The 26537-nt window shown below is 40.9% G+C and overlaps 1 protein-coding gene and 1 long non-coding RNA gene across 4 annotated transcripts in view; one reads left to right on the top strand and one right to left on the bottom strand.

Moving 5' to 3' along the window:
- Window positions 1–396: 396 nt before the first annotated feature.
- On the bottom strand, window positions 397–1637 carry LOC120795797. Its single transcript, XR_005708280.1, has 3 exons — window positions 1254–1637; window positions 827–1005; window positions 397–568 (listed from the first exon to the last, which is right to left on the bottom strand). It is a non-coding gene; the product is annotated as an uncharacterized LOC120795797 (long non-coding RNA).
- A 173-nt stretch (window positions 1638–1810) lies between these two features.
- ppp2r5eb (protein phosphatase 2, regulatory subunit B', epsilon) overlaps window positions 1811–26537 on the top strand; it is a 54295-nt gene continuing 29568 nt past the window's right edge. Inside the window, exons 1-2 of one of the 3 annotated variants that reach the window (XM_040137241.1) lie at window positions 1811–2198; window positions 12542–12702. In XM_040137241.1, the coding sequence (XP_039993175.1) occupies window positions 12546–12702 (157 nt within the window). In that variant the 5' untranslated portion in view covers window positions 1811–2198; window positions 12542–12545. Of the gene's footprint in view, window positions 2199–2221; window positions 2394–12538; window positions 12703–26537 lie in introns of those variants that run through there. The other 2 variants (XM_040137240.1, XM_040137239.1) reach the window with 2 other exon arrangements.

Here is a 26537-nt window from a genome sequence, read left to right as displayed (position 1 = left end):
AGCATGAAAATTTGGGTTAGGGAACAAAAATCAGTCACAAAAACGGCCTCGTATTAAACAGTCAGAGCAGGGGCAGGGCGGTTTTTAGGCAGAGGCGAGCGAGGCGGTGGCCTGTGGCGCCACCAGCTGGAGGAGGGAGAAATCACGTGCAATTACTGTCAGGCGACAGACCTGCTCCTAAACGCCCGTCACTGACTTCCACTGGGTGCATGACTTCGTTTAAATAGAAACAAAAAAAAAAACCCAAACCAAAGCAGCCCTCGCTAAAAACCCGACGAGAAACACCGGCTCTGCAGCGGGAAACGCTCACTGCCATTTAACCGGCTGCTTGAATCACCGAGTTACTCATGTTCCATTCAGACATAACAACACGATCAACACCAGGATCATTCATAAGCAGCGCAGGTGTGTCCTCCACGGCATCGACACCAGGACCAATCCAGGCTTTTTTTTGTTTTTGGGTTAATCATTTATTTTGGCTATAAATCCAGATGTTGCGCCCGAAGTGACATCTGTCGAAACCGTCAGTGTTTTCAGTCGATGGCTGTGCGTAAGGGCGGCTGCAACTCTGCGGGTGAAACGAGAACACAATTGTGCTTTATGCAAACTTTTATCGGAAATCATTATTGGCAGGTTATATCCTCTTAATGCGATGCACCTCTGCCGCAAAGCACATGAAAAGCAATTCACTCGTTTTAACGCAGGCCAAACATGTGCAGATGCATAATAAAATAGTAAAAAAAACAAAAAAAAAAACAGAATTAAAGTAAGTATCGGCTCATGAGATGCTGGAGATCCGTGGGTGAAAGTCACACACTGACATTACCTGCTTCTCAGTGGAAGAAATGACAGACTGCCCGCGACGTGGAGGAGGCGAAGACTCTCCTGCACAAAACCATCAAAAACCTGGATCAGGTGTGAGTAACAACCGGGGTACGTTCCTCATCCCATCCTGAACCGGGGCTGAGACGTAACGGGCACGTCTGTGAGGGCAAAGAGGCCCGACTGAGAGAGGACGGGGAAAACAAAGTTACATTTTATAATAAAAAAAATATATTACGATGAAAAGGCACCAAAATAGGACTTTGGACTAAAATAAAGGTGAGAAAACAGAGAGATTTCTCCGCGATCTGTCAATGGAAGAAGTTTAGATGAACTTTCTGGACAAGGTCCCACATCAGCCGAATGGGCTGTTTTTGTTATTTTGCTTTTTTTCGGGTGGAGGGTGGGAACACGTCCCCCCCTTCACCCACCTAAATTCACGCCCATGGACACTGGCGTTGGCTATATTCATAGTAGACCTATATATTATAGTTATGTAACTCTCCTCCTGCAAACGTATCGCTCTGTAATCCCTGGCCTTGCACAGGATCCCACTCTCCCTCCGCGCGGCGCCGCTTCGGCTCCGAGGCCGGTTAAAATTCAGCGAGTCTGCGGTAGACCGGCCGTCAAAGTGCGGGCGAGGAGCGCCGGAGCGCCGGGGCGCCGGGGCGCGGGGCTGGGCCTCGGACAGGTTCAGCCTCATTCCTGCACGCTGTGTGGTGAAAACTCGCACACACAGCCGCAGACACACACACACACACACAGAGAGAGAGAGCACTCTGCTTTCTGCCCTGATCTCTTTCCTTGTCCCTTCTCCTCCACCTAACCGACGGATTCGGAGCCTTGTCCTCCCCCCCTCCCCTCCCTGCCCCCGCGGCGATTGACAACCGCCGCCGTCCAATCACGACGGCCGACACCGCTGCCGGCAGCCAATCGCCGTCGTACGTCGACCCGAACCCCGTCAAGCACGCTGCGGTGCGTCTCTGTTATGTGTGCCATGGTCTCAGCCCAGCAGTGTTGACAATAGGGTGAAAAGAAACAGCCCCGAATCAGAAACGAGCTGAGGAAAACACCAAAATCCAGGGGTTTGGGGAAGACACGCAGTTGAATCAGTAACAGGAATGTAATTGCGTGAACCTAATCGTTTTATATAGCCGTATTTTGTTATTAATGGAAGTTTGAGGATTATTCCGTTGGAAGGAAAACGGTACTCGTGGGTTTGGCTGTTTCAGGCCAAGATTTTCCTGCTGCTCCGCCGCTGCTTGGGAAAGGCTGTTTGCACCGAGCTGGAGGTAGCCTAACAGTTAGCCCGGTAGATTTCCAAACATAGGATAACTCCTCGCCGCCGTCTCCGTTGCGAACCGCAGAGGATCAAGGTAAAGTACTGCGATTGGAGAGCTAACGGCCACTCGGTCGGCTGCAGCTTGTCGGGCTCGGGTCGGGACTCGGGACGGTGTGTTTCCCAGCCCAGTCGGTCTGTCAGTCTGTGAGCGCTAGCTAACGGTAGCAGCATTAGCACTGCCCCTGTTATTTACATCTGGGACGATGGGTGATCGCCCAAGCCCGCCCAGGTAACGTTATCTCATTAGCACACATGTAAATTTAGATTTGATCCATTCACTGTGTTTTTATCAGCTTCTTGTGTTTCCTTTGCACAGAATGCGAGCTGGTGGCGGCTAACAAGCTAAGGCTACATGTTCAACTTGAGCTAACCCGCGATAGCCGTAGCACTAACGTTAGCTAGCTACCCAAAACGCCGTTTTCTGAAATAAAGCTTGGCGGCTTTGGTAAAAGGCTGCATTGTCTCCACGGTGACTGTATTGAAGTGTTTCGAGTGCTCGGACGAGACAACGAGTTAACTGCACATGCGGTCAATTCAGACGCTTTGTAACGGTTAATCGGGAAGCTAACGTTGCTAGCTAGCTAACGTAAGTGAGGGTTATCGCGCTGTCAAGTTTTGAATATTCTGCTGCTGCCAGGCCCAACATGGCCAAGCTAACGCCAGCTCTCCTAAAAGGCTTGATTTTTGACCTCATGCAGCTGATGGCCTACTTTGCTGCCATAGCCGGTAAAAGTAAATACGTTAATCAAATTGCATTGAAAATGGATATAATCTTTATTATGCCGTTTGGCTTAGGTGCTGGCTTAGTGGCTGATCTTTCCAGGCAGAGCTGATGTCAGGACGGTCACGGGCAGGTTTGCTTAAAAGTAAATGCTGATGTTTAATCCTTACGGGTTGAAAAAAGCCTTTGTGAATCTGGCCTGAGACAAGTTTAGCTTGCCTGTCAAGTGAAGCCAACTGTCAAATGTGTGGTGGTGATCCGATATGAACTTTGACTGGCTATGCACTAAGATACTTTGTCTGACAAAACGCCTGTCTCTAAATATGCCACAGGACTGTCATGGTTTTTATGTATAGGCCAACATTGTTCCAAGATCTGCGGAGGGGTGTGTGTGTGTACAGCCATCATCGGCTATAACGACACTGTAGTGACATGGATGATGAGAGGTAGAAACACAGTGATGAGTGAGAGGCGAATACAGAAAGATAAAGTTAAGGGCTGATGGTATGTGCAGGTCAGACTGGCTTCTTCTCTTAGCTCAGACTTTTAGTCTTATTTTCACCTGGCCTCTGCCAGAGAATGAAAGTGCTGTGTGAATGACAGCAGCATGCCAGAGGCCAGGTGTGGCATTTGAGAAGGTGTACTCCTGGTTTTGGTGCTGTCACGCTGGCTCATCCTCATGGTTCCTGAATGTCACGCCAGGTTGAGGGCAGGTTCAGACCCAACTGAGATAGCTTAACATCCAAAGTCTCCCGTGTTTATGGTGAGACTGGGGTAGTAACTGCCACCTCCTTATCAGCTCTGTATTGGTGTGTGTGTGTGTGTGTGTGTGTGTGTGTGTGTGTCTGTGTGTGATTAAAAGTTGCTGAGTTCATTTGTCCTTAACTGGGAACAGTGGAATTATCCCATGAATGAATCACCCCAATTAGACATGCTGTCACATTATAGCATTCAGTCAAAAGTGAACTGGGATTCATCCTGATATAACTAGTGGTGGGGCCGCTTATCCGTTAATCTTTACCTCTAGGAAATTGATGTGTAAAGAAAAAAAACAAAACAAAAACAAAAAGCCTGCCCTCTTTGTTATGCATAAATAATTTCTTGCTATGATTGGCACGGACCTCTCTTGGTTTTGGCTCCTGGAGTCAGTAACGGCAGTTTTTGGTTTAAACTTGTAACATGATTTTAAGGACTTGTAGTTTCTTATGTTTAGCTTTGTAGCTCTCCTCAGTAATTGTAAACCCTAGGATGTGAATACAGATGTTAAATATTTTATATACATATCTATATATCTATATATAGATAAAGATATATATATATATATATAAATGTAGATGTATGGAGATGTAGATATAGATAGATATAAAATTATACAGTATATAATTATTCTGCAACAATTTGAGATGATAATCAGGTTGTCATCTCAGTCATTTCTTTAAGCACATATGCCATAAGTTCTCTGCATCCAGCTTTTCAAATATTGGCATATTTCCTTTTTTTTTTTTTTTTGTCTTTCAATAGCGAACTAAATATTAAAAATACAAACTTAATAGTTTTGGATAGTTGGTTGGGCATAACAAGATGTGAAGATGTCATCTTGGGGTGTAGAAAACTGTAAGTAGATTGCCTTTCTTAACTCTTTTCTGACATTTTAAAATCAAACAATCGATTAATTGGGAAACAAATCAACATATCAAACAATCGTTAGTTTCTGCCCTGGTTTTTAGTTTCTTGTGTTAAGTCATTATGGGTGATGCTTTGTAGCTCCCCTGTGTAAATGCAAACCACAGGCTGTTAACAGAGCCGTTGAATATTAATCTTTTGAGTATGCATCAGTTTATATTCAAAACAATTATATATGCAGTCAGTGGCCACACCACACAAATGTTATAATGTTGAGTTTTTGTAGACACTGTGGGTAATGTATACATTTAATTATATGTTTATTACTGAGGTTGTAGTTAAAGGGGTTGTTGTACTGTACTGCTTTAAATTGAGAGGTGCTTCTCACATTTGTCCTCCCTATTCTAAATTCATGTGGAAGGTAGATTTTTTTTAAACACCTCTGAATATAGTGCAGTCCAATACAACACCATCACTTACTATGACCTCGGTGTCAAATCATATAATTGAATTAACACCTCCATGACAGTGTCAAAAAAAACAAACATTATAGGCATCAAAAATTAGAATTTATAGCAGGACAATGGTATTGGATCGCATTAGCTTGTACAGGTATACCTAACAAAGTGGCTACTGAGTGTAGAGCTGAAACAATTGAGCAGTTAATATTAGTTGATCATCATTTCTCCCTGCTCTTTGTCGTGTTTGATAGTAAACTGAAAATCTTTGAATTGTGGACTTTTGTCTGGATGTAAGACATCTAAAGTCGTCACTGAGGGCCAACATTTTTTTTTTTTTTTACTATCTGTTAACATTTATACACCAAATGTTTGGTGGATGAATCAAGAAAATAATCTTGATTTAAGTGAATATAAAAATAGTTAGTTTTAGCCCCAATAATGTCAAGATTTAGGGATATTCTTTTTATATTTTCATTTATTGAGTCCTCCAAATGTCTTGTCAGCTATAGATATAACAATCATCATGATATAAAACGGAATATCAGCAGAGATGTTGTGCTGTATCTTAAATGTCTTGTCCTGGTTTCAAAAGCTGCATTTTTATGGTTCAGTGTGATGCAATTTTCTGAACCGATTTCCCCTCCAGCTGTTTGTCTGTGACGTTCATATTAAATTTGTATTCCTCAAGATCATGCCTGGGTTTAGGTGAGGTATTGCATTGATGGAAGAAATATTCACACCTAAAGTTGAGTCAAAATTAGTTATGTTTGATTTTTGCAGATATCAGGGGTTTTAACGGCTTTTAACTTTGGGACCACAGGCGAGATCCTCGAGCTTTCCCCCTGCCAGCCTCCTTTTTACCCCCCCTTGTTTGTGTTCCTCTACATGTTTGTGTGTGCATTGTGTTCCCTCTCTTCAGCTCCTTTTGCTCTGCCTTGCCGTTGCCTATGTGTTGACTTCCTGTGGAGCAGCAGCTCCCTCCTTCGCTCCTTTTTCCTCCCTCCCTCGTCTTCCTCCCTTTCTGTTGCTCGCCCTGTTGCTAGCTGTGCCCCCTCCTCTATCCTCTATCCTCTCTCCTTGTTCTTTAATCCCACCCTCCAAGAGCCTGGATGTCATCTGGTCTCTTATGTAAGAGGCATAGGCGGGGAATGGCTCTGGCGGTTGGGTGCCATATGCCTGACCAGCCGCCGTAGTCTTGCTGTCCCTCGTGTGTTGTGGTAGCACTGGAATGTTTTCGCCATTAGCCGGCTAGTCAAGGAGAGCGATAGAAAGTGAGGGACTGATGGTTGTACATGGGGATTCCAGTGCCCCTTTGCACAGGTAAGTGAAGTAACTCTGTTGGAGCATTTTTAAAAATTTTGCTGAAGGTGACAGATTGTAGTTTGTCCATTTTCACTGGTGGCGAAAGAATAAAAACATTGATAGCTCTTTGAGTATTCATTGTTGTCACCGGTGATTTAGCAGGCAGAAGCTGAGTCGTTTACTTATGAATCTTTTCCTTGCTTCTAATCAAGATGTGCAACTTCACAGTAGCTTCCTAAAATGCAGCAGAGTTGGTTTGATCCGGGCTGAGAAAAGCAGATTTGCTGTATTAAGTCATCCTGGCAGAGACTGAAAGTTGCATAAGCATGTAGTATGTGAGGACTATAATTAAAACACAGCTTCCTTAGTTTAAAGTCAAGTCAGTTTTATTTATATTACCCAAAATCACATGATCAAAGTGCTGCAACTAAGTTATTTTTATTATTTATTAATCTGCTGATCATTCTCCTAAATCGATTAATTGCCCGTTATAATTTCCCAGAGTCCAAGGTGACACCTTTCAAATGTCTTGGTTTTTTCTGACCAACTGTCCAAACCCCGAAGTTATCCATTGCAGGGCTGCAACTAAGTTATTTTCATTTCAGGTCTTGTTTTGTCTGACTAACAGTCCAAAATCCAAAGATATTCAATTGACAAGGAAGAGCATCAGATCCTCATGTTTGAGAAGTTGGAAAATGCAATTATTCAACATTTTTTCTTAAGAAATGATTCAATCATCTAAATAGTTGCAGTTTTATTGTCGATCAATTGATCAGTCAACTAATTTTTGGAGCCATAATTCATTTTATAATGATATAAAGAAGAAAATCCTCACATTGGAGAAATGGTTTGGGGAAAAAAACCCCCCCCCCCAAAAAAACCCTTTTGCCTGTGAGTGAAACTTTTTTGGATATTTAATGGCAGCGGTTGCTCCTTATCAGCACCACAACTCCTGTAATTGGGGGTTTAACTGTTTACAGGAATAAAACCTGATCAACAAAAGGTGGCAAAGAGTGTGTACGTCAGAGCTGTTCCGCTTTAAGCCATTAGCTGGAGTTAATCTCAGAGTGAAGGTGATTTTCAGAGGCATTGGCGTGCTTTGTGTCTAGTCTTGGTGAGGCTCAGCAGCAGCACACGGAATTGGTGTTGAGGTGTCAATTTGCAGTTTTTTGTTGTTGTTGTACACTGAGGCTTGCAATAAGGCTGAGATGCTGCTAGGAATCACTTTGTATGACATTTGAATAGTCCAGTGCCAAAGTTTGAAAGGCAAAACTGCCAAGTAGGACATTACATTTAAAAGTTTTTTTTTTGGTTTTGTTTATGTACTATATAATCTCTCTGCTGCTTTGTATTCAGCCACAGTTTTATTTTTACCACCCAACGTAACAGGGCTTTCAGATTAATAGCGAGTTACCTGCCAAATTGGCTGCTGGAGAATTTAAATTCAGCAGCCACCAACAAGACAGATCAGGGCCCAGCTGGAGGTATTTTCCCACCCTGGTGACGATACTGATGCCCACAAGAAGGCGTTTTCACTCAGGTGGATCATTAACAGCTGTGTGGTTATTAAAGCGAAGACAATGCATAATGTTGACTGATGACTCATTGCCTGTAATTGGTATTGTCATATCGGAATCTGCATCTGTAGGGCGTAGTGATAGCAAACTGAAAAAGTATCCCCTGAGATCTAGTAAAGTATATTTAATATTAAATTATATTTTTGAGACAGCAGTAATTTTCATAATTGATAAATCTGTCTATTAGCTTTCAGACCTATGGATTAATTGTCATTAAAATGTCAGAAAATTGTGAAAAATACGCGACAAAAGTTCCCAGAGCCGTGTCTTTTAAGTTGTCATCTTTTCCAACCAAATGGTCCACCACAGAGCTGCAACATTTGGTCAGTTAATGATCACTGATGATTGACAGAAAAATGACTTACTTAAACTTAAATGATTAACTGAATATTCAAATTGTCTACGGTTAATTAGCTGTCAATTGACCAATCAAGTATCCAATTAATTGTCTCAGTGCTAGACATGTTGCAATTGAAAAGCAAGGGTTCCTGCAGCGTTTTATAGAGGAGGTGACCTGCTGCACCTGAAATAAAGGGCGCCTCTCATTATTGCAGCAAAAGTCATGTATTTGAGTGAGGCAAGTGTTTAAATCATCATCTAGTAAAAACATTGATGACGAGATGAGTCAGGATCACATATGTTTTTGTTAAGCACTAATTAATCAGCAGCATCGTACAATGTCTGCAAAAAGTAAAAAAATGACTTAGGTAAGTTAGGAAACTAGAGCACTTAAAGAATTTCCCGGGGGAAACCCTGAGTAAGGTCTGTGTAGGAGTCTAGAAATTTGTAGAAGGATAGGATCATTTCCAGGTCCTGATAACTTTGTTTGGATTCTGTGTGGTTTTTATTTTTTTTTTAATTTTTTTTTTTAGGTACAATAAGCATTTGACTCAGATCAAATTAACAGGATATTTTTTGTAACAAGGAAATTATGAAATTGAAACTTTTTAGGAACTTATTAATGACAGTTGTCAGTCTTGATTATTATCTTCTTCCACTTACAGTCATATTGCATCAACACCCTGACAGTCTCTTACCACATATGCCGCTTCTCTGGAATCATGAATCAGTTGTAAAACTGTCGTATACTGTATACGATGTTGGACGATCAGCTTTGCAGCCTCAGTTAGCGTGTAAATGGATTTCACTGTCATCCAGTACTGTCCGTATCCTCGGGCAGCAGGATGGTGTGGGGGTGTGTGTGTGTGTTTGTTTGTTTGTTTGTACCGAAGGCTGAGTGTGTCCTGATGCCTCTCCTCTCGTTGTCTGTTTGCTCTGTCCCCTCTGTCGTATACAAGGCCTGGTGGACATGCTGTATGACTGTCTGTGTGACTTTGACAGGGAATCAGAGATGCAGCCAGTGCAGAGTGTAGCCTGCAGCGTCTCATTCACGTTTTATTACATAACGATTTTTGCCAGAGCTCTAATTCATTTCTTCTCAGGCCTTCATGTCATCCAGCTGAGTTAGTGTGGACTGGATTTGTCCTCTCCTGCCATCACTGTCTCCAGTTTTTGTTGCCTATGTCACGTGGAAGTCTAGACATGTAATTTGCAAAGCTAATGACACGTTATAAGAAAATAGATAGGTTGAAATGTATGTTATGTAACTGTAAAATAAGCCTTACTCCAGAGATTGATTTTGAAGGTTGATAAAGATGCCAGCATTCATAGTCATGTACCAGTGTAGATTTAGGGAGGGCAGTGTCGATCTATCTTCCCAGCACTTTCGTTTAAAGTGAAATATCTTAATCAAATAAAATAATCGATATATTGGATCGATTTTCATGAAATTTTGCAAAGACATTTATGGCCCCCCCACTGGGTGAATCCTAATTACTTGATGATCACTGACCTTTCATCTGGTGTCATCAACAGGTCAAAATTTATACATGTCTAGCACAAGGCTACTAGCAGAGTGCCTGCCCACTGTGTTAAAGATCCCAAAACTTAAATGGATTGAAAAAAATGACCAACATGAACAAGGGCAAGGTGTATATAGGCGCAAAAATCAATACATTCTATCGACCTCATGGTCAACTGGGCCATGAATAACTCTTGAAATATGACCTTCACGATACATTATCAAAAAGTAGTCTCAAGAAACTGAGAGATCACAAGTTATACATAGAAAATATTTATATATGTATAAATGTTTTTAAAAACAGGTACAGCAACATGATAACAACAAAAAATCATTAACTTTAATGACATTTTGTGAACAAAATGATTAATCAGGAGAATATTTGGGAGATTAATCAAAACTGAAATCATTTGTTAGTTATAGCCCTAAATAAATTTAAAAAAAACAAACTACTGGATAATGATTTTACAAAAAAGGCTTAAAACCAAAACTATGTTTATTAACATGTCAGCGTTACAGTACTTCTCCTGGGATGGAGCTGTAGCAGTGGAGGTGACGCACACACGTGCGATCTATAAAATTGTATTTGGCACCTTATAAAACCACTTAAAAACTCAGTGTCTCGAAAAAACTGTGTATCCATTTGCTCCCCTTTCAAAACACTGCCGCCAGACAGCAGAGAGATCCACCTCCCCTCCCCCCTAACTTTACCTTCTGTTGACCAGCCGGTCTTTTAAACTTGATAAATAAGCCATTAGTTTATGTGTCACCCGTATCACCCACTGGGTGTTAGGTAGCGGTTAGCTAGCTGTCATTCATTCTTCCAATTATTCACTCTTACCTGTCCGTTTTTTCCAGAATTTACTTGCATCTCAGCACTGTTGTATTATCAAACAGTGTTAATTGACTTTGGACTTTGAACTTCTGCTTTTAAAGCAACATGGGACTTAAAGTCCTTTTAAAGTGCTCAGAAAAAAAAGTAAAATTTCAAGATCCACAATTCTATGACAACTGAGCAAACTTTGCTGAAGAAGACCCTTGTAGTGAGATTGTTTTTGCAGTGGTGTATCCAATCATTCTAATCGTCAAATCAGCATGTGAACATCAGGCCAAACAGTACATTCTTTGCCCTACTAGTGCTAAACATCTGAGAATAGCAGTTTTCAAATTTTAAAAAAAAAAAAAAAAAAGCCTCAATTTTGTGTGTCAGCCCCAGACTCTGTGTTTCAGCTGACCTGTCACCAGGTGGTTCTTTATACCCTCTGACAGCTGCAAAGAAATCTTAACTTTTATTTTTCCAGCCATTTCCTCATGGGTGTGGTGCACAACGGTAGTTTAGCAGTCAGTAGTTTGCAGTGAAAAGTGTGACTGCTGCTGCAGCTTGTGTTTTGTTGTTACCAGTCAGTTTGTTGGACTTTTTTTTTTTTTTTTTTTTACACATAATCAGCAGCAAACACACAGCAGTGGATGTTTCCTCAGCTTCCTCCCACTGTGGCGACGGCTAGCAGCCGCAGAGCCAGCTCCATTGTTGTGGGTAGACGCCGGTGTTTTTGGTGTGTGTGCGTGCGTGCGCGTGCGTGTGTGTGTGATGGTCTGTTGGCAGGTAGGGCGGCGCTGTGTTTGTGCACTGCAACCAGGCCTCAGCTGAGACCTAAATAGTCTCCCATGCTAGGAAAATGAGGCTGTCTGCTTTGGCTGCACAGATTTGTTGTGAGACTAATAAAAGGCTGCAGGAAGGTGCAGCCTTCTGCACGGCTAAAAAAGTCGGCGTGGATGTTGTTTGCTCGCTTCCTTTTCATTTTATTTGTTCATTTTTCTTTTGCTTACGTGAGCTCGCTACCAAGAATAAACTTATGGGCTTTGAGCTGCATGATAATGGCTAAAAAATGTGTCTGTGGTGATGAAGCGACACTGCTCTAGTTTCTTGGGGTGCAGTTCTACTAATGACAGATTAAACCAGTCATTCAGACTTCTGGGAGTTTAAAAGTTATTTCTTTTTTTTTTTTTAAATTTAAAGAATTTTTAATTAGAATTCCTATGGAGCCCCAAAGAATTCGAAATTAAATAAATAAATAAGACATGATTTGGGGGGGGGGGGGGTTATGTATAAATGAGCCAATAAAATGTAAGATAATATCACAAATTATTGAAACTGAAGCTCATGTTTGGCTGAGAAGTGAGAGTTTGGTAACTGGTAACAACACCATTGTCATGACATGAAGTAAAACGTAACATTATGAAATAAAATGTGTCATGAAATAAAACTTTCATTGTGAAAAATGGCATTATGAAATAAAAACAGACTTTTTCTAAAGGTTATATTGAAATAAAAGATTATATCATACAAAAACTAAAAATAAAACCCTTTGGTTATGAAAATAAGAGTGATGAATTAACGCTTGGAGATAGTGGATTGAGTTTTGATCATTTATTTAATCATTTCACACTTAATTGGTTAATTTATAGATTTTTTTTAAATTCATAATGCATCCATACATTCAGAGGGTCTTAAAAAGGCATTTTAAAAATGGGGTTCCTTTTAATACGAATCAAGGGAAAAATGCAATGCTTGCCTTTTTTTTTTTACGTAAATACCACCTGGCATGTAGGTATTGAATATTATCTCCATCTCCAGTTAAACATATCAAAGATATCTTAAAATTGATATTGGCCTTTAAAAATCCAAATCAGCCGAATTCCAGTTTTATTTCTGCAAATTTTTCACTATTTGTGGTTAATCATTCTGCCCTCACTGAACTGAGAGCACTCTAAACGTGTGCCTAATTAGATTGCGTTAACTGCTCTCCTCCCACTGTGTGTTTCTCCCAGCAGGGCTATGTCCTCGGCAGCCACCACATCTCCATCTGTGGACAAAGTGGACGGATTTTCACGGAAGTCTGTCAGGAAGGCCAAGCAGAAGCGGTCGCAGAGTTCGTCCCAGTTCCGCTCTCAGGGCAAACCCATAGAGCTCACGCCCTTGCCACTGCTCAAGGGTAAGAAGGAAGCAAGTGTGTGAATGTTGAGGTTGAGCGTGTGAGGGTGATAAGCAAGCCAAACACTCACATTAGGTAACTGCTGAAATCCACTTGCTTTGTTCCTGCAAAAGTGATCGTATTCAGTTTATTACGAAGAGATCACATATAAGAAGGGTGTTTCACAGATAAGGCTGGAGGCCTGCTTCATGAGGTGCAACTTACTCCAGTGTACATCAGTTTTAACTGTTTTTTTATCCTTTGACTTCTCTATTTATTACTATTAAAGTCAGCTGGTGCGGTCAGATAGGGTTGTCACATTTTCGAAAAGTTCAAGTTAAAACAAATGAGAACTAACACAAAATCTGTTTCAGTTCATTTGAATGCAACCAATTTACAATAGCCTAATCTCAACCCACCTTGCAGAATTTATTTTTATTGTAGCGTTTATTTTCGGTGCCTCCACTGACTTAGTTAAGTGAAAAACTAAAGTTATAATAAAGCACATGAATTTTATAGTCAGCAAACAGTCAGTTCTCTCCTTTTTCCTTCAGTGAATAGAACAGCAGGAAATAGCCAATGATTGAACTTCTCTCTCTCTAGTTGCTAGTTACAGCTATTTATGGTGCTTTTCACATGTACAACCAAGTGCATGAGAGACTGGATAGACTGTCTAAAAATTTGCAAACGTGAATGACAATATAAACTTTTGATTTTCGACTTGGTCGGACGTCACTTGTTATGATGCAGTCCTGAGAGTTCATAAGCCGGCCACAACACAACAGGGCATGCAACAGATCAGAAGGCATTTCACATAAAACGTGACAGCCCTACTGCTGAATCACCTGTGTGCTCCGGCAAGTGAAACAGCAAGCTGAGTGGAGGAAAGCAGAAAGCAGAGCCCAACGAACAGTCAAGGTAGCCGCAGACGGAAGACGGGAGATTAAGTGTGTAAAGTGTTGTACCGAAATAGAAGCGCGTCTGTTTCTTCAGACGGCCGAGAGATCAGCGACGAAAAATGTGGCTGAAACAGCTCCTGTGTAGACGAGCCTGTACAATAGGGTCAGTTTTGAGATATATCCTTCAACAACCACATAAAAATACATTCCCAAAATCACGATATTGAATCACCTGGAGTAACAGAAATGAAAATGTATTATCCTCCTTAAGGACTTGATGATGTTGAATGTCCCTTCAACGTTTGGAGGCGCCGGGTTGTTCTAGGGGTGTAGGATGTTGACCATGTGGTTGTGATGTCCTCGGTTTGAGTACAGCTGTGGACCTTTTGTTGCATATCATATGTTCTGCATATGCTTCTGTTCTTCAGGTAAGCTGCGTGGTGACAAGATTCTGCTGCAGATTTTCAACATTAGCTTCACCTCTACCCCACCTTGTCTTTTAACATGTAAACCACGCACCGAGATTCTTGTAGTCTGCTTTCTGCCTCCTCCTCCCTTGCTAGAGCTGCCATCAGGAAATCTTGACTTGAACTGCTAAACTTGACTAAGTTATTTTCCTGCCTTGTTCAGTCCAGAGTCTGGTTGGACTTGCTCTGAGTGCTGTGGATGTTTCTATGCCCACTCCGCGTGCGTGTGTGTGTGTGTGTGTGTGTGTGTGAGCTACGTGCCTAGACAGGTAGATCATCATAGTGATCGCCACATAGGGCGGGTCGCTACTGCTGTCTGTCTGTATCACTGATGTAGGAGAAAATATGTCAGAGTCTTTGATCTTCTGATTCAAGTTCAGGGACAATTTTTAAATGGTTCATACCATATACCCAACACGCCATGTTTATAAATAACCTCTTAAGGTCTATACAGCTTTTTCTTCCTTCTTTTAGATAATTTTGGACCTAAAGATCTCAAACCTCTTTGACTTGTGTTCATTGTGCCCCTTAATCACACTGCATACAGTTTGTATTAAATGAATCATTCTCTCCTCTCAGATTGTTGAATTTGAATAATTTTGAGAGGTATGATCAGGTAAAGCTTCCCAGCATCTCACATGGCAAAAGCTAAAAACATAGTTTGTGCTGTCGAACGTGTTTTCTATTCTTTTTATCCTGTCAATCCTCATGTGACGCCCTGGTTTCATCTGGCAGCAACTTGCCATGATTGTATACTGACTCTGACTTGTTAGTTAGGGAACGTCACTGTGTTACTAAGCAGTGGAGTGAATTCACGTGTCACACTTCATATCATTTTGCGTATCCTGATGCAGGTCGAAGTGAGTTGGGCTATGCCTGGTATGCAGTTGAGTGCTGTAACACACACCGAGACACCCCATCACGTTTCCCTTGTGCAAATACAGCAGTGCCGTGGTGTGGTTTGGTGGTTAGGGCTGGAATGCCGCCAGACAGAAACCAGACGGATCCACCACCTGTCGGAGTTTGATGGAAAACCACTTCATGGTTTCGTCTCAGGTGGCGGGTCCACACTGCTGCCTCGTACATGACATTTACTTACATTCAGGACCAGAAGGGGACCCTCTGCTCTCGCTGTGGTTAAGGGTTTAAACGTGTGTGTTTCTCTGTTCGTGTCCCACTTAAGCTTGCTGCCCTTATGTAAACAGACCACCTTACCTCCGGCCTCATACAAACGCTCACTGTTGGTTCCATAAACTGCAGACATCATCAGTAAAAGTGCACACGGTTTGATAAAGAATCAATTATCCAAACAACATCAGCCTTGTCTCGAGGGAAGGCAAAACTATGGTGCCCAGAAAGCACGATGTTTAATTTCCCTATCTCTGGAAATAGAGCAGGAAATCTACATGGACTACTACAGTCTGATTTGATACTATTTCTGGCCAAATACGATAGTAAATCAAATATCTTTTAGATCGTTATTGAGGGTTGGACAAAACAAAGCCTTAGAAGGCTTCACTTTAGGCTCTTGGAAACTATGACGAGCATTTCTCTAGGTTTCGTGACATTTTATAGACTAAACAATTAGTCGTTTAAATGAGAAAATAATCTGCAGGTTAATTGATGATGAAAATAAGCCTTGGTTGCAGCCCTATTTTTATATGTTAGCTCTTTTCTGTTTCTCCTGTTTTTTAAAGTAGAGGCAGTAAAAAAACCCCACATCACACTTTCTTTTAATTGCATCGGTGATTTGTTTAAAAATTCATATAATGACTTGATGACTGTGGGTTTTTTTTTTTTTTTTTGCAGAGAATATGTAATTTTTTTTCAGGGCAGGGTATTTCCAAACCAGACCCACTTTTGGTCTATAAATTATTTTCGCTTTACTTTGCTTTACTTTTATTTTATCTTCTGTTGCTCCACATTTCCAAAGACTGCCAGTGTACAATTTTATTTTAATCAAATCTGGCACATTAGGGCTGTCAAAATGAATATTGGCTCTGTAATGATCTGATGGAATTCAGAGTTTACTGTGTATGAGCAAGGCAGGCCATACTTTGGTCTCCAGCCAACGATGTCGGTAAAAAGCACTCAGTCTGATGTAATGCTGCCCTGTTGCCCTCTGGGTAAACTATTACTTACCACTACAGCACAAATCTGAAGTCACCTGTTCTCAGCCTGATAGTCGGACTGAATTGCCACTTCATTTCCTCTAAATCTCTGAGCAAATGATAGATGTGGATTGTGATTCAGTGATCTGGAACCAGGCTTAACCTGTGAGTCGAGCCAGTTCTCATTTGTTCGAATGTGATTTTTTTTTTTTTATAAAGCGACAGCCCCATAGGGACGAATAAAGCAGTTTTACATAATACAATATTGTCTAATGTAGGTAACTAACAGTTAAGTTGCGTAATTGTTCGAGTTTACTGGCAATAATTACCATGTGTGTAAAACAACTGACAGAATGTGCTGTCACTTCTTGTTGTAGTTTATTTTTAATGGTTGTACTGTATTTATTTGTGGCTGAGCCGGCACACATTCATCTTTTTCAACACCTCGCTACTTCAGTTTCACACTTTCATTTCACATTCGCACGGCTCCGCACATTTCTCACCTCCCCTGTACAATCAGTCTGCCGCTCCTGACCGCAGCTCCAGCAGGTCCACTGGAGGTCTGCTTTTAGCACCGAACAGTCACTTCAGGGGGCAGTGTAGTTACAACGCAGTTGGGCTCTCCTGAATTAGAAACACAGTCGATGACAGATTTCACTGCTAGGTGTTATTCTCCGTCTGCTGCTTCTGTACTGTATTCTGTTCCTGCGGAGACACACTTAACATTATGAAACAAAACGTGGTGCCGATAACGACTTCTTACAGTCATGGATTCGGCGCATCACTGATGTGCAGTTCGGTTTGAGAGTGGTGCCAAGCCTCGGTATGCACAGGCGGTGTGGTGGCTCAGTGGATGTGAACTTTGAAGTTGTGTTTCCATGAATCTACACGATCATCAGGGTTTTGGTTGCTGGAATCTGCAGCTTGGTGCCTAGACTGTATTTGACGATCGTGGAGGAATTTTTGGTATGATCAAGTATCAGCGCTATTCTGTGGCTGGGTATCGTTTGAAAAAATTTTCAAAACTAGTGCTGATATGGGGCCTGAGTGTTACTACCGATATCAAAAACGAGAATTTTGATATTTTACTTTGAGAAATATGAACATGTATTTCTACAAAACCAAAACAAAAAGATGTTAAAATAGAAAATATTAGATGTTGTCCAAACACAAGTAGCCATACAAGAATGTTACAAAAACATCCTGAAACTGGCTTAATTTTGATTTACATCAGCAAACTGGATCAAAAAATAAGTACACCAGATGCAGTCTGAACAGATATTTAATGACAGTTTATAGTACTTTACAATAGCAGTGCCCAGTGCTACGGACACATTGTGTTACCAAAGAAGTATTGACGTACAACATTGAGCCCTAATCACTGCCTTTATACATTTGGCAAGCGTTTGCAAGTTATCGCAGCTGTCCAATGTGCGTGTTTAATTACTGGGGGACATTCCAACAACTCAGATTGCATTTTATGACATTTCTCCAGCCGTGTAAACTTGGTGTGAGAAGAGGGTTGTTGTCGGTGATGAGATTAATATGCTAGTTTTAGCTACATTTTTGCTTAATATTACTAAATATGGATGTTATCTGCAGTGACTGGGCCTTAATGTCAGCTGACATCCACTAAAAACAGAAAGGCATTTGATATACTTAAATGTGGTCACAATCCTGCAGCACTGAACTATTATTTTATTTCATCTTAAAGGAATAGTAGTAGGAAAAGTTCAACACTTTGGGGAAGTATGCTTATCTGCTTCTTTTAGGACAGTTGAAGATAGACATCGCTGTTACGTCACGTCATGTCATGTCTGTGTGTATGCAGCTGGGTTTCATTAGTGTAGCTTAGCATAACGATTGGAAGCAGGGGAAAACGGCTAGTATGGCTCTATCTAAAGAAAAGAAAATGCACCTACCAGTACCTCTGAAGCTCACAGATGAACACGTTGTGTCACATCGGTTTAATCAGCAAATAAACAAAAATGTGAAAGCGTTACATGCTGTAATTGTTAAAAAAAGACATTTTTAAAAATATTCCTTTAGATTTACTGTGTATGTTTCTCGATCACTTTCTTTCAGAAAGAAAGAAAATTTACTCGTTTCCCAAAATGGTGATCTGTCCCAACAGAACAACAGCAGTGGTTGCAGTAAAGGAGTCACTCTGAAAAGTTAAGTGAGTGCAGGATTATGAGGATTTAGAAACTGTCTAATGGTCATAAGTGAGCAGAAAAAGCTTTAGCACGCAGGTTGTGAGATATTACGGATGGAAACAAATGAAACAACTCAAAAACAGGGTACTGAGGTCCTTTCTCTTGAAGAAAAACCAATGAAGCATGTATTTTTACTAGTTGCAGGCAGCACCACCATGAAGGGTAGTATGTAAGGAATTATACTATTGACGTCTATAAGCGCATGTAGAATGAAGGTGCTTTTGTGTCCCTTTGTTCATCCTCAGCTGCCGAAATGCAAGCATACCTTAGCCTGTAGTTTGTAAAGAAGCAGGAGCGGATCAGGATACCTTCCATCTGGTCACAAGACAAGACGAGTATGCTAACTTCTGAGCCTCCTTCCTCTCCCATATATGTCCACATAAACCAAGTGGAAAAACAAGGATTAAGTTTGCCTCTTCCACTTGTCTGTTGTGAACTTTAAGCCACAGATAAACAGTAGACTCTCTGTGAGGAGCGGGAAAAGCCCCTTGTTAAACCACTAACCAGTAAGATTGAATTAATAAATGAAATGAGCCATTGTAGATCGACAGGGCCGACTTCATAACAACCACAATGCATACGTGGCCTTCAGGTATGCCGCACAATGACGGCCTTATGTTGTGTCTATTACAAGCAGGCTCTTCTACCTCTAATCTCTCAGCATTATATAACTGCCAGGGAGATGGTTATGGGGCAGTGCTGTATTTTATTTACTGGTTGGCAGTCTCTGAGGCCGCACCAAGGCTCATCCCGTTTGGGAATGTTTTACACCAGAATTCAGTATAGTAAATCTATACTATACTTTTTTCTGCAAATTATTAAATTTGTATTTGCTGCCTCTGTGTACCATTTTGAATTGTACATTATTGTTTACCAGTCTTAAGGGTTTTTCTTTCTTTAGATACTCCCTAGACATGTCTCCCAGTTGTTTGAAGTTGAAATTCCTGTTATCTTGCTGTGTGTATTTTTGCTGCATGATTTTTCAGGGTTGAAAGAATGGGTGATACAACAGGTATCTTTTATTTTTACAACACTTTAGAAAGCTCAACTTCTGCTGTTCTTGAAAAAGAATTTCCTGTTTTCTTGCTTTCTTTTTCATTTTTTAATACATGTAAAGGATGTTTTCATTTATAAGAATGTGGCCCTTGGGATAGAATTCCTCTTCTTTTGTATTGTCAGTCCACAACTGAACAAAAACAAACATTCTGTATGTCCTTCATTTGACCTTTACTTGTTGGGATCCATATTTTTATATTTCCTTTTTTTTCTTTCTTTCTAATGGAGGGAGCTGCTTTGCGGTGCTTCGTCCTCTTTATTTCTATAATCTCTCAGCGTTTACCTCCCGCCTTGAGCTACACATGTACACAGCAGCAGCAGAGGTGGGTGTATATCTGGACAGCTGTATCCTTAGTGCTCTCGGTGTAGCAGACTGCAAAAGCACGCACAAGATGCACAAATTGCATATTTTTTCCCCCCTTCTTCATCATCCTCCTCCTCTTCCTCCTCCTGGGTTAGTCACTGTCACAGGTCACACTGCAGCCAGAAATGACAAGCAGGGTCTTGATAAAGCATGGTGGATTACATAAATCCCATCGTTGGCAGTGCAGCTCATTCCTGGACGTTTAGAGGAAGACGAGGAGGGCGCAGTTTCCTCAAGGGGATCCCCGGGGCAGAAAGGATGACGCACGCTGTCAGGAATTTTCACGATAGACCAGGTCAATGTCAATTCATACCCAAAGCCACACCCCTGGTCCAACAGATAGTGACCTATCTCATTGATAATTTTTTTTTTTTTACAATGATTTACAATATCAGGATAATAAAATACTGTATCTAAAATTTATGGCCCAGTGTGTACCTCCACCTAGACTAAAAATCCAGATCTCAGATTTTCACATGAACAAATCCCAAAACAGAGCCTTATAGCAGCATGTTATGCCTGGCTTCAAGGTATATTGTTACTTCAGGCTCCCTCATTCAAACCCTGGGAGCCTGATACTACATAACAGATCAGATTAAGCTCTAGAACTATGAACATTTATTGGAAAACATCTGTGATCTTGCAGTACAGTCAATCCGAGGGACTCTGACATCATGTGTAAGTGTAGCGAACATGCAAGAACATGCCAGTCAATGCCCTGTGTGCTAATACCATTGGATTTGGTGTTTTTATCTGAAACTAATAACCTGTTTATAATATCCAACAAGTATATAATTAAAAAGAACAGCCCTCAGAGGTTTGGGAGGAGTGTGTTTCTGCCGTCTGAAAGTGCAGTACATTGACTCCAGAGTACTTTTACCTGATTAGTTGAGAGGTGGAGCCTACATTTTCCCATTAACTGTCTGCTCACTCTGAGGGGAGTCGTTTTTGACAAATACCCCCCAACATGTGCTCTGTAATTTTTCACACAGTAAACCTTTCAGTTTTAGCTCGGTAAGGACCCTGATTTCGGTACAATTTCAGTACAGCAGGGAAAACTAAGGAAATGCCGGGAGACCATTTATGTCATTTATTTTTGAAAAATGTAAACATGTGTTGGCTCATTGGCCATAAATCTTACTGTAGAAATGATGGCACTCAAACGTGTGTGCTTGTAAGTGGAAAGCAAAGCATACTAACACAAAACGTACATGTGAAGGAACATAATTGCAAGCACTGTTATAGACCCATTGTTTATGTAGTTGCATATGGTTTAGCGTGTTTGGTTTTCTTTCCTGAAATATGCGTCACTTTGCTTGAACAATGTTGACACAAAGTTTTCATCTGATGCATCACTCTTTTCCAGTGTCGGTGTATCTCACTGGAAAACGACAACGCTCCCTAACAATAGATGTTATTGATATTCGAGACTCTTCCGGCTCCGGTTTCTTACTTTTGTTAGCCATACCGCGACATATGCAACATTTGTTACAGTATATGAGCTACATATCCAGGGGCTAACTCGACGAGCAAGGTTTAGTCAAAAGACAACTGTCCAAATGTCAGTTTTCCTTAGCTGACTTGCACTGAAGAGTTTCTATAATGCTGCACATGCTCAGACATAAATGTAACCAGACAGAAGAGGGATAATTTGACAGCAAGGTTTTGGTTACAGGGAGTACAGAAACAATGAAAGTTTATTACCAAACCAAATACATGTACTGGACAAATACATATACTACTGAACCTCTGCTGAGTATAAAACTGGAGGTTATTTGTTTAATCCTGCAGTGTAAGAGAAAATCTGAAAAAAGGTTATAAGAACAATGCTGTTCTCGTCTCCCTCAACTACTACTGGCAGACTGCCCTTGAGCAAGGCCCTTAATCTTCCAGAAAAGAACAGAGATTGCACTACACAACTCCCAGGTGGGTCTGTGTACAACTTTGTGAATGTGAAGCAAAAAACAAAAAACATGGACACTTAGCCAATCTCCCGAATCAATAAACGTTAAATAACAAGCCAAAGAATCTGAAAAACAGAGTGGAAATTGGAAGCATTATCTACACATGGTGTCGGTAGACCCCAAGGAGTTGAAAAGTTTTCTCCAAAGTAATAAACATTCATAAGAAGAGGGCAGGAAAAATTGCAAGCAAGCTCCTTGGTTACCACCAGAGTTGGCATAGAAACAAAAACTTCAGTGCTTGAATGAATTGACCCTGTATGTTACACAGTATGAAAAGATACTACCGTGATATTAAATAAATACACACTAGGAATTATAAATTAATTTACATACCTGTTACAGTTCGCTACATAGTTGAGGCTTCGTGAATGGTTTCCACAGAGATGTTCGCTTAAGGACGTAGAACGAGGGAGGAATGCAAAGAGAGTGAGAGAGGTGAAGAGTAGGGACGAAGCTGGGGGGAAACCTGGAGGAAGAATAAGGAGTCCTTTAATGTTCTGTGGCAGAAGGAGGAAAGAAGGAAGAAGGGGAGGGGAAAGAGATGGTTCCTGTCAGGCAACAGCTGAACATTAACAAACTCAGCTGCTTCTCTGTTAGGGAATTTGTCCATCCCACCCTTTTATTCCCTTTCTCCTCTCGTCACATGCAAATCAGCAGCATTGACAAATTTCAAATTACATATCATGATGTGAAGATGATATTACCAGAAGCAAAAATCTTGCATTGTGTTAGATTCAATCCTAGAACAAAAGAAAAAATTTGGTAAAACTTTTAATCAACCTGCCATATTCATTAATTCTTCACCTATATTTAGTTTTCATAAAGCACTACCATGTCATTGATTTGAATAATCAGTGCAGACATTTTCAAACGTAAAAACAATCGTTATGAGAGAAACAAAGTGAAATAAGAGCTGTAGGAAGCCCAACTCCTTCCAAAATATGACATTATACCCTTCATAAATATTCATGCAAACACTTCTAGTTAATCAGATTTTGAAAACCCCATTTAAGGCTCCCTTCATTTCAGTCACAGTTCCATTATGATAAAACCTTTCCTTCAAATTCTTTAATGTGTCAGTCTGTTGCTTACAAATTTGCACCAGCTCTGTTCCGTAAATCTGTCCGGAGAAATTTCAGATAATGAGGAGGACAATGCCACTGTTGTAAGAAGACACCAAATGTAGTTTTCAATTATTGGTTCTTACTTAAATGTATCAGTTTTAACTAGGGCTTCAACAAACAGTTATTTTCAGGATCCATTATTTTCTCAATTAATTAATTAGTTGTTTGTATATTAAATGTCAGAAAATTGTTTATTTAAAAAAAAAAAAAAGGCCATTCCAAAATCCCACAGCTCAAAGTGACATCTTCAAAGGTTTTTTTATTTTTGTCCGACCAATAGTCCAGAACCCATGGATATTCAGTTTGGCGAAGAAGTTTGGCATTCTTTATTAAAAATGACTAAACGTGGTTATTTGATTATTAAATAGTTGCTGATTAATTTTTTCTCTATTGACTAATCGATTGATTGAGTAATTAGTGCAGTTCGTACTGTAACATGTTTAAAATAAAAACTCAGAAAACAACATGGTCAACCCCACAGCCAGTGTGGTCTACAAGATAACTTTGTAATAAGTGTCACAGTCAATAGTGGTCAGCCGGCAGTAAACGTGCTTGCAGATTAGCTGTTTAGCAGTCGTGCTAGCTCAGATACTTATTTTGGTCACGTGAATTTCAGCTTGCACGCTGTAGTGGTCTCTTGAAAGTCTCCCTCTTAAAAGCCTACTTTTGGCCTCATGCTGATGATGGTAAATTATAACTAATATGCAGCCAGTGTTTTTCAGAGTCTTTCTTAGGGTTTTGGTACAGAACTTAACTGAATGAGAACTCCCAACAATTTCACACAAAGAGCCAGCATTTATTTTTCTGAATCCATCTCTTATCCCCCAACGTTAAAGAAGCACAGTATTATATTGCTGAAAGAACAGCCCCAGTCAAAGCATACCAAACTTGTTTTTGCTTTTCCCTTAACAAAAGATGGAAACAAATACATCTAAGTAAGAACTGCTATTCAACAGTTGTCGACAGAGGAAAAGGACAATTTCACCACAAAATTTTAAGTCTGGCTGGTAAACGTACCAAAAAGTACCAAGTTAAATTTGAAGTCCACTTGAAGTAAAAGTCAGGTCCTCGTGTTCTTCCCAGCTCTGCTGTAGGTGCTCACTTCTCCTTCCAGACTGATGTTAGCAGTCGTGACGTTTCTGAATCGACCCCCTCGTATCACGGATGCTGTGTCATACACGGGGAAAACATGACAAACACAGCCTGTTGGAGAACACAACTGATTTCAGCAGCAACCTGGGCTAATTTGAGCAAATCCTCCTGTGGCTGAACATGTTGTCGGCATTTTCAACCAGAATTAGGTTCCTCTCACGTCTCGCATCTCAGGCTCAAGTCCACCTTGTGTAGGAGGACTGATCTGCCTCTAAACCTCCCTGGGCAGCAGGCTTTAAAAAAGAGAGGAGCAAAAAATAGAAAAAAGAGAGATGTACAATGCTGCACAGCCCGCCCCTGGCCTCTATCGGCGGGTTGTTCTGGGCTCTGTTTGGCCAATGAAGCCCACCGACATGCTGCCTTGTCTTCCCTCCCCTCCACGTCCTCCCCTTGGGAGAAACCTGATCTACTAGGTGTCTCTTTACATTTTTCCAGCACCACTCGCTACAAACAAGCCTCAAGAAGAGCGTGGGTCTGCTAAACTTCTGTTGTCCACATGTTTGGCTCAAATCAGCTCACCCAGCGACGTTCATGACTGTCGTCTGCTACTGTTGGTGCCTAACAGGGAGCGGAAACCTGATTAAGTGAGTGACTGTTTTTTATGTACGGGTGTTGTGGGGGAGCACATAGTTGGTCGCACAGGAGCACGGAGTGTTAAAGTTAGCCTTTGCTGTAAAGGGCTGTTGCTACTACCAGCCGGCCAACCTGTCATGTGTGTGTGAGACAGATGGAAAGGTAGACTTAAAATGGCCTGGGATGGTAACAGAAGACGAGTGTTTTTACTGGCTGAGAGGAGAATGGAAAGTTCAGTGGTGGAATGAGTACATTTTATCCTTACGATATCTCGTGGAAGAATGCTTTGTAGTAGAGCAAATCTTGGCATTCGAGAACGTGGATTTCAGTCTGTGGCTGGGGATCAAACCAGTTCTGAGTTGAAACTGATGCAAAATGTCAAAGAACCCAGGATTTGCTAAGAATCCCCTTTTCCACTTTAAGATTGCTGAAGAGAAGTGAAGTGAAGTTTGGGCCTGCTGAGCTTCCATCTACTCTGCTGCAATGCTTGTCCTAATAGATCAAATGTAAACGAAACCAACCCTAATCCAACTCATGGCAGTGAAGATTGGCATGTGCCGACTGAGACACATCTTCCTCTGACACCACACAAACATGTACACATGTTGACCAATGCCTGACTTGGCTGTTGTGTTAGGAAAACTCTGCAGCAGATGGTGGTGAGTGAGCTGAAGTGAAAGACAGGTACCTCCTGTGTTGTGCTGTGTTGTGCTGAGTTTGATTCCGTGGTGCTCACAGCTGGAGGAATTCCTGCTATGTGACTCCTGTGAGCGTCCTAGTGGGCTCACCTGGACTTGTGAAGGCTGTCTTTGTCTGAACCATCCCAGGTGACCATCCCTGCCGCTGCTGCCTCAGAGGGCAGACTTTACGTTTCAGACTTTGTGCTGATGCTCTCTAAGCAGCGTCTTACTCAAGGAAACTTTGACATGACACATCAGCTGTCACGGGGTTCAAACCTGTGACCTGTCAGTTATGCGAGGGTCTGTCCAGCTAGCGCCAAACAACGCTGCACTGCCACCGCGGTTGTTGATGTTTTAGAATGAAAGAAAATGAAATATATTTTCATGTACAATATTAAAATAACACAAAATGTGGCAAAGTGAGAGAAAATGTTTGTCTTGATGGTAGAGAAAGTAGAGAAGATAAAATGTTTAAGCCTTCAGGTTTCAGTCAGTTTCTTTGGACCTACAGATTGTGAAGTTATTTCCTCATCCCTGGCACAAATTATATTTCATATTTCGCATTAAAACAAATCCATCTCTTCAGGAACTTTACTGCCACTTGCGTTCAACCATGTTGAAATACATTAAAAAAAACAAAACATTCAGGCTGAAACAATTCTATTAGTCCATTGATCGATTTGTTGATGGACAGACGGTGAACAACTTTATCAACAGCCAATTTAGCGTTTTCAGCAGTTTATTAAATAAAAATGTCAAACATCTGTAGGTTTCAGCATCTCCAGTGTGAGGATAACAGATTTTTTTTAACTATTAAGACAAAAGAAGTTCTTGGAAATTTTGGTGCAAAACAATCAATCAATGAAAATAATCATTAGTTGCTACATGACACAGCAACTTTAACATTTGACACTTTCATCATTCAACTGAGGCTGCAACTACTTTTCGTCATTGATTAATCAGCTGATTAATTTCGCCATTGATAATTTAATTGTCTCAATTATAAAGTAGTGAAAAATCACAGTTTCCTAAAACCCAAGGGGATGTCTTAAAATGTCCTGTTTTCTTTGACCAACAGTCCAAAACCCAAAGCTTTTCAATTGACAATGATAGAAGACCAACAAAAACCATCATATATTCACATTTGAGAAGCTGGAACCAGGGTTTGTTTTTTTTGTTTGTTTGTTTTTCTCGCGTTTTTGAATTTTTGCTTGAAAAATGACCTAAAGGATTGATAGATGATCTAACTT

This window comes from Xiphias gladius, chromosome 10 (genome assembly GCF_016859285.1).
Source record: "Xiphias gladius isolate SHS-SW01 ecotype Sanya breed wild chromosome 10, ASM1685928v1, whole genome shotgun sequence".
In the NCBI taxonomy this organism is placed as follows: Eukaryota; Metazoa; Chordata; class Actinopteri; order Istiophoriformes; family Xiphiidae; genus Xiphias; species Xiphias gladius.
This window is presented reverse-complemented; position numbering and strand designations above follow the sequence as displayed.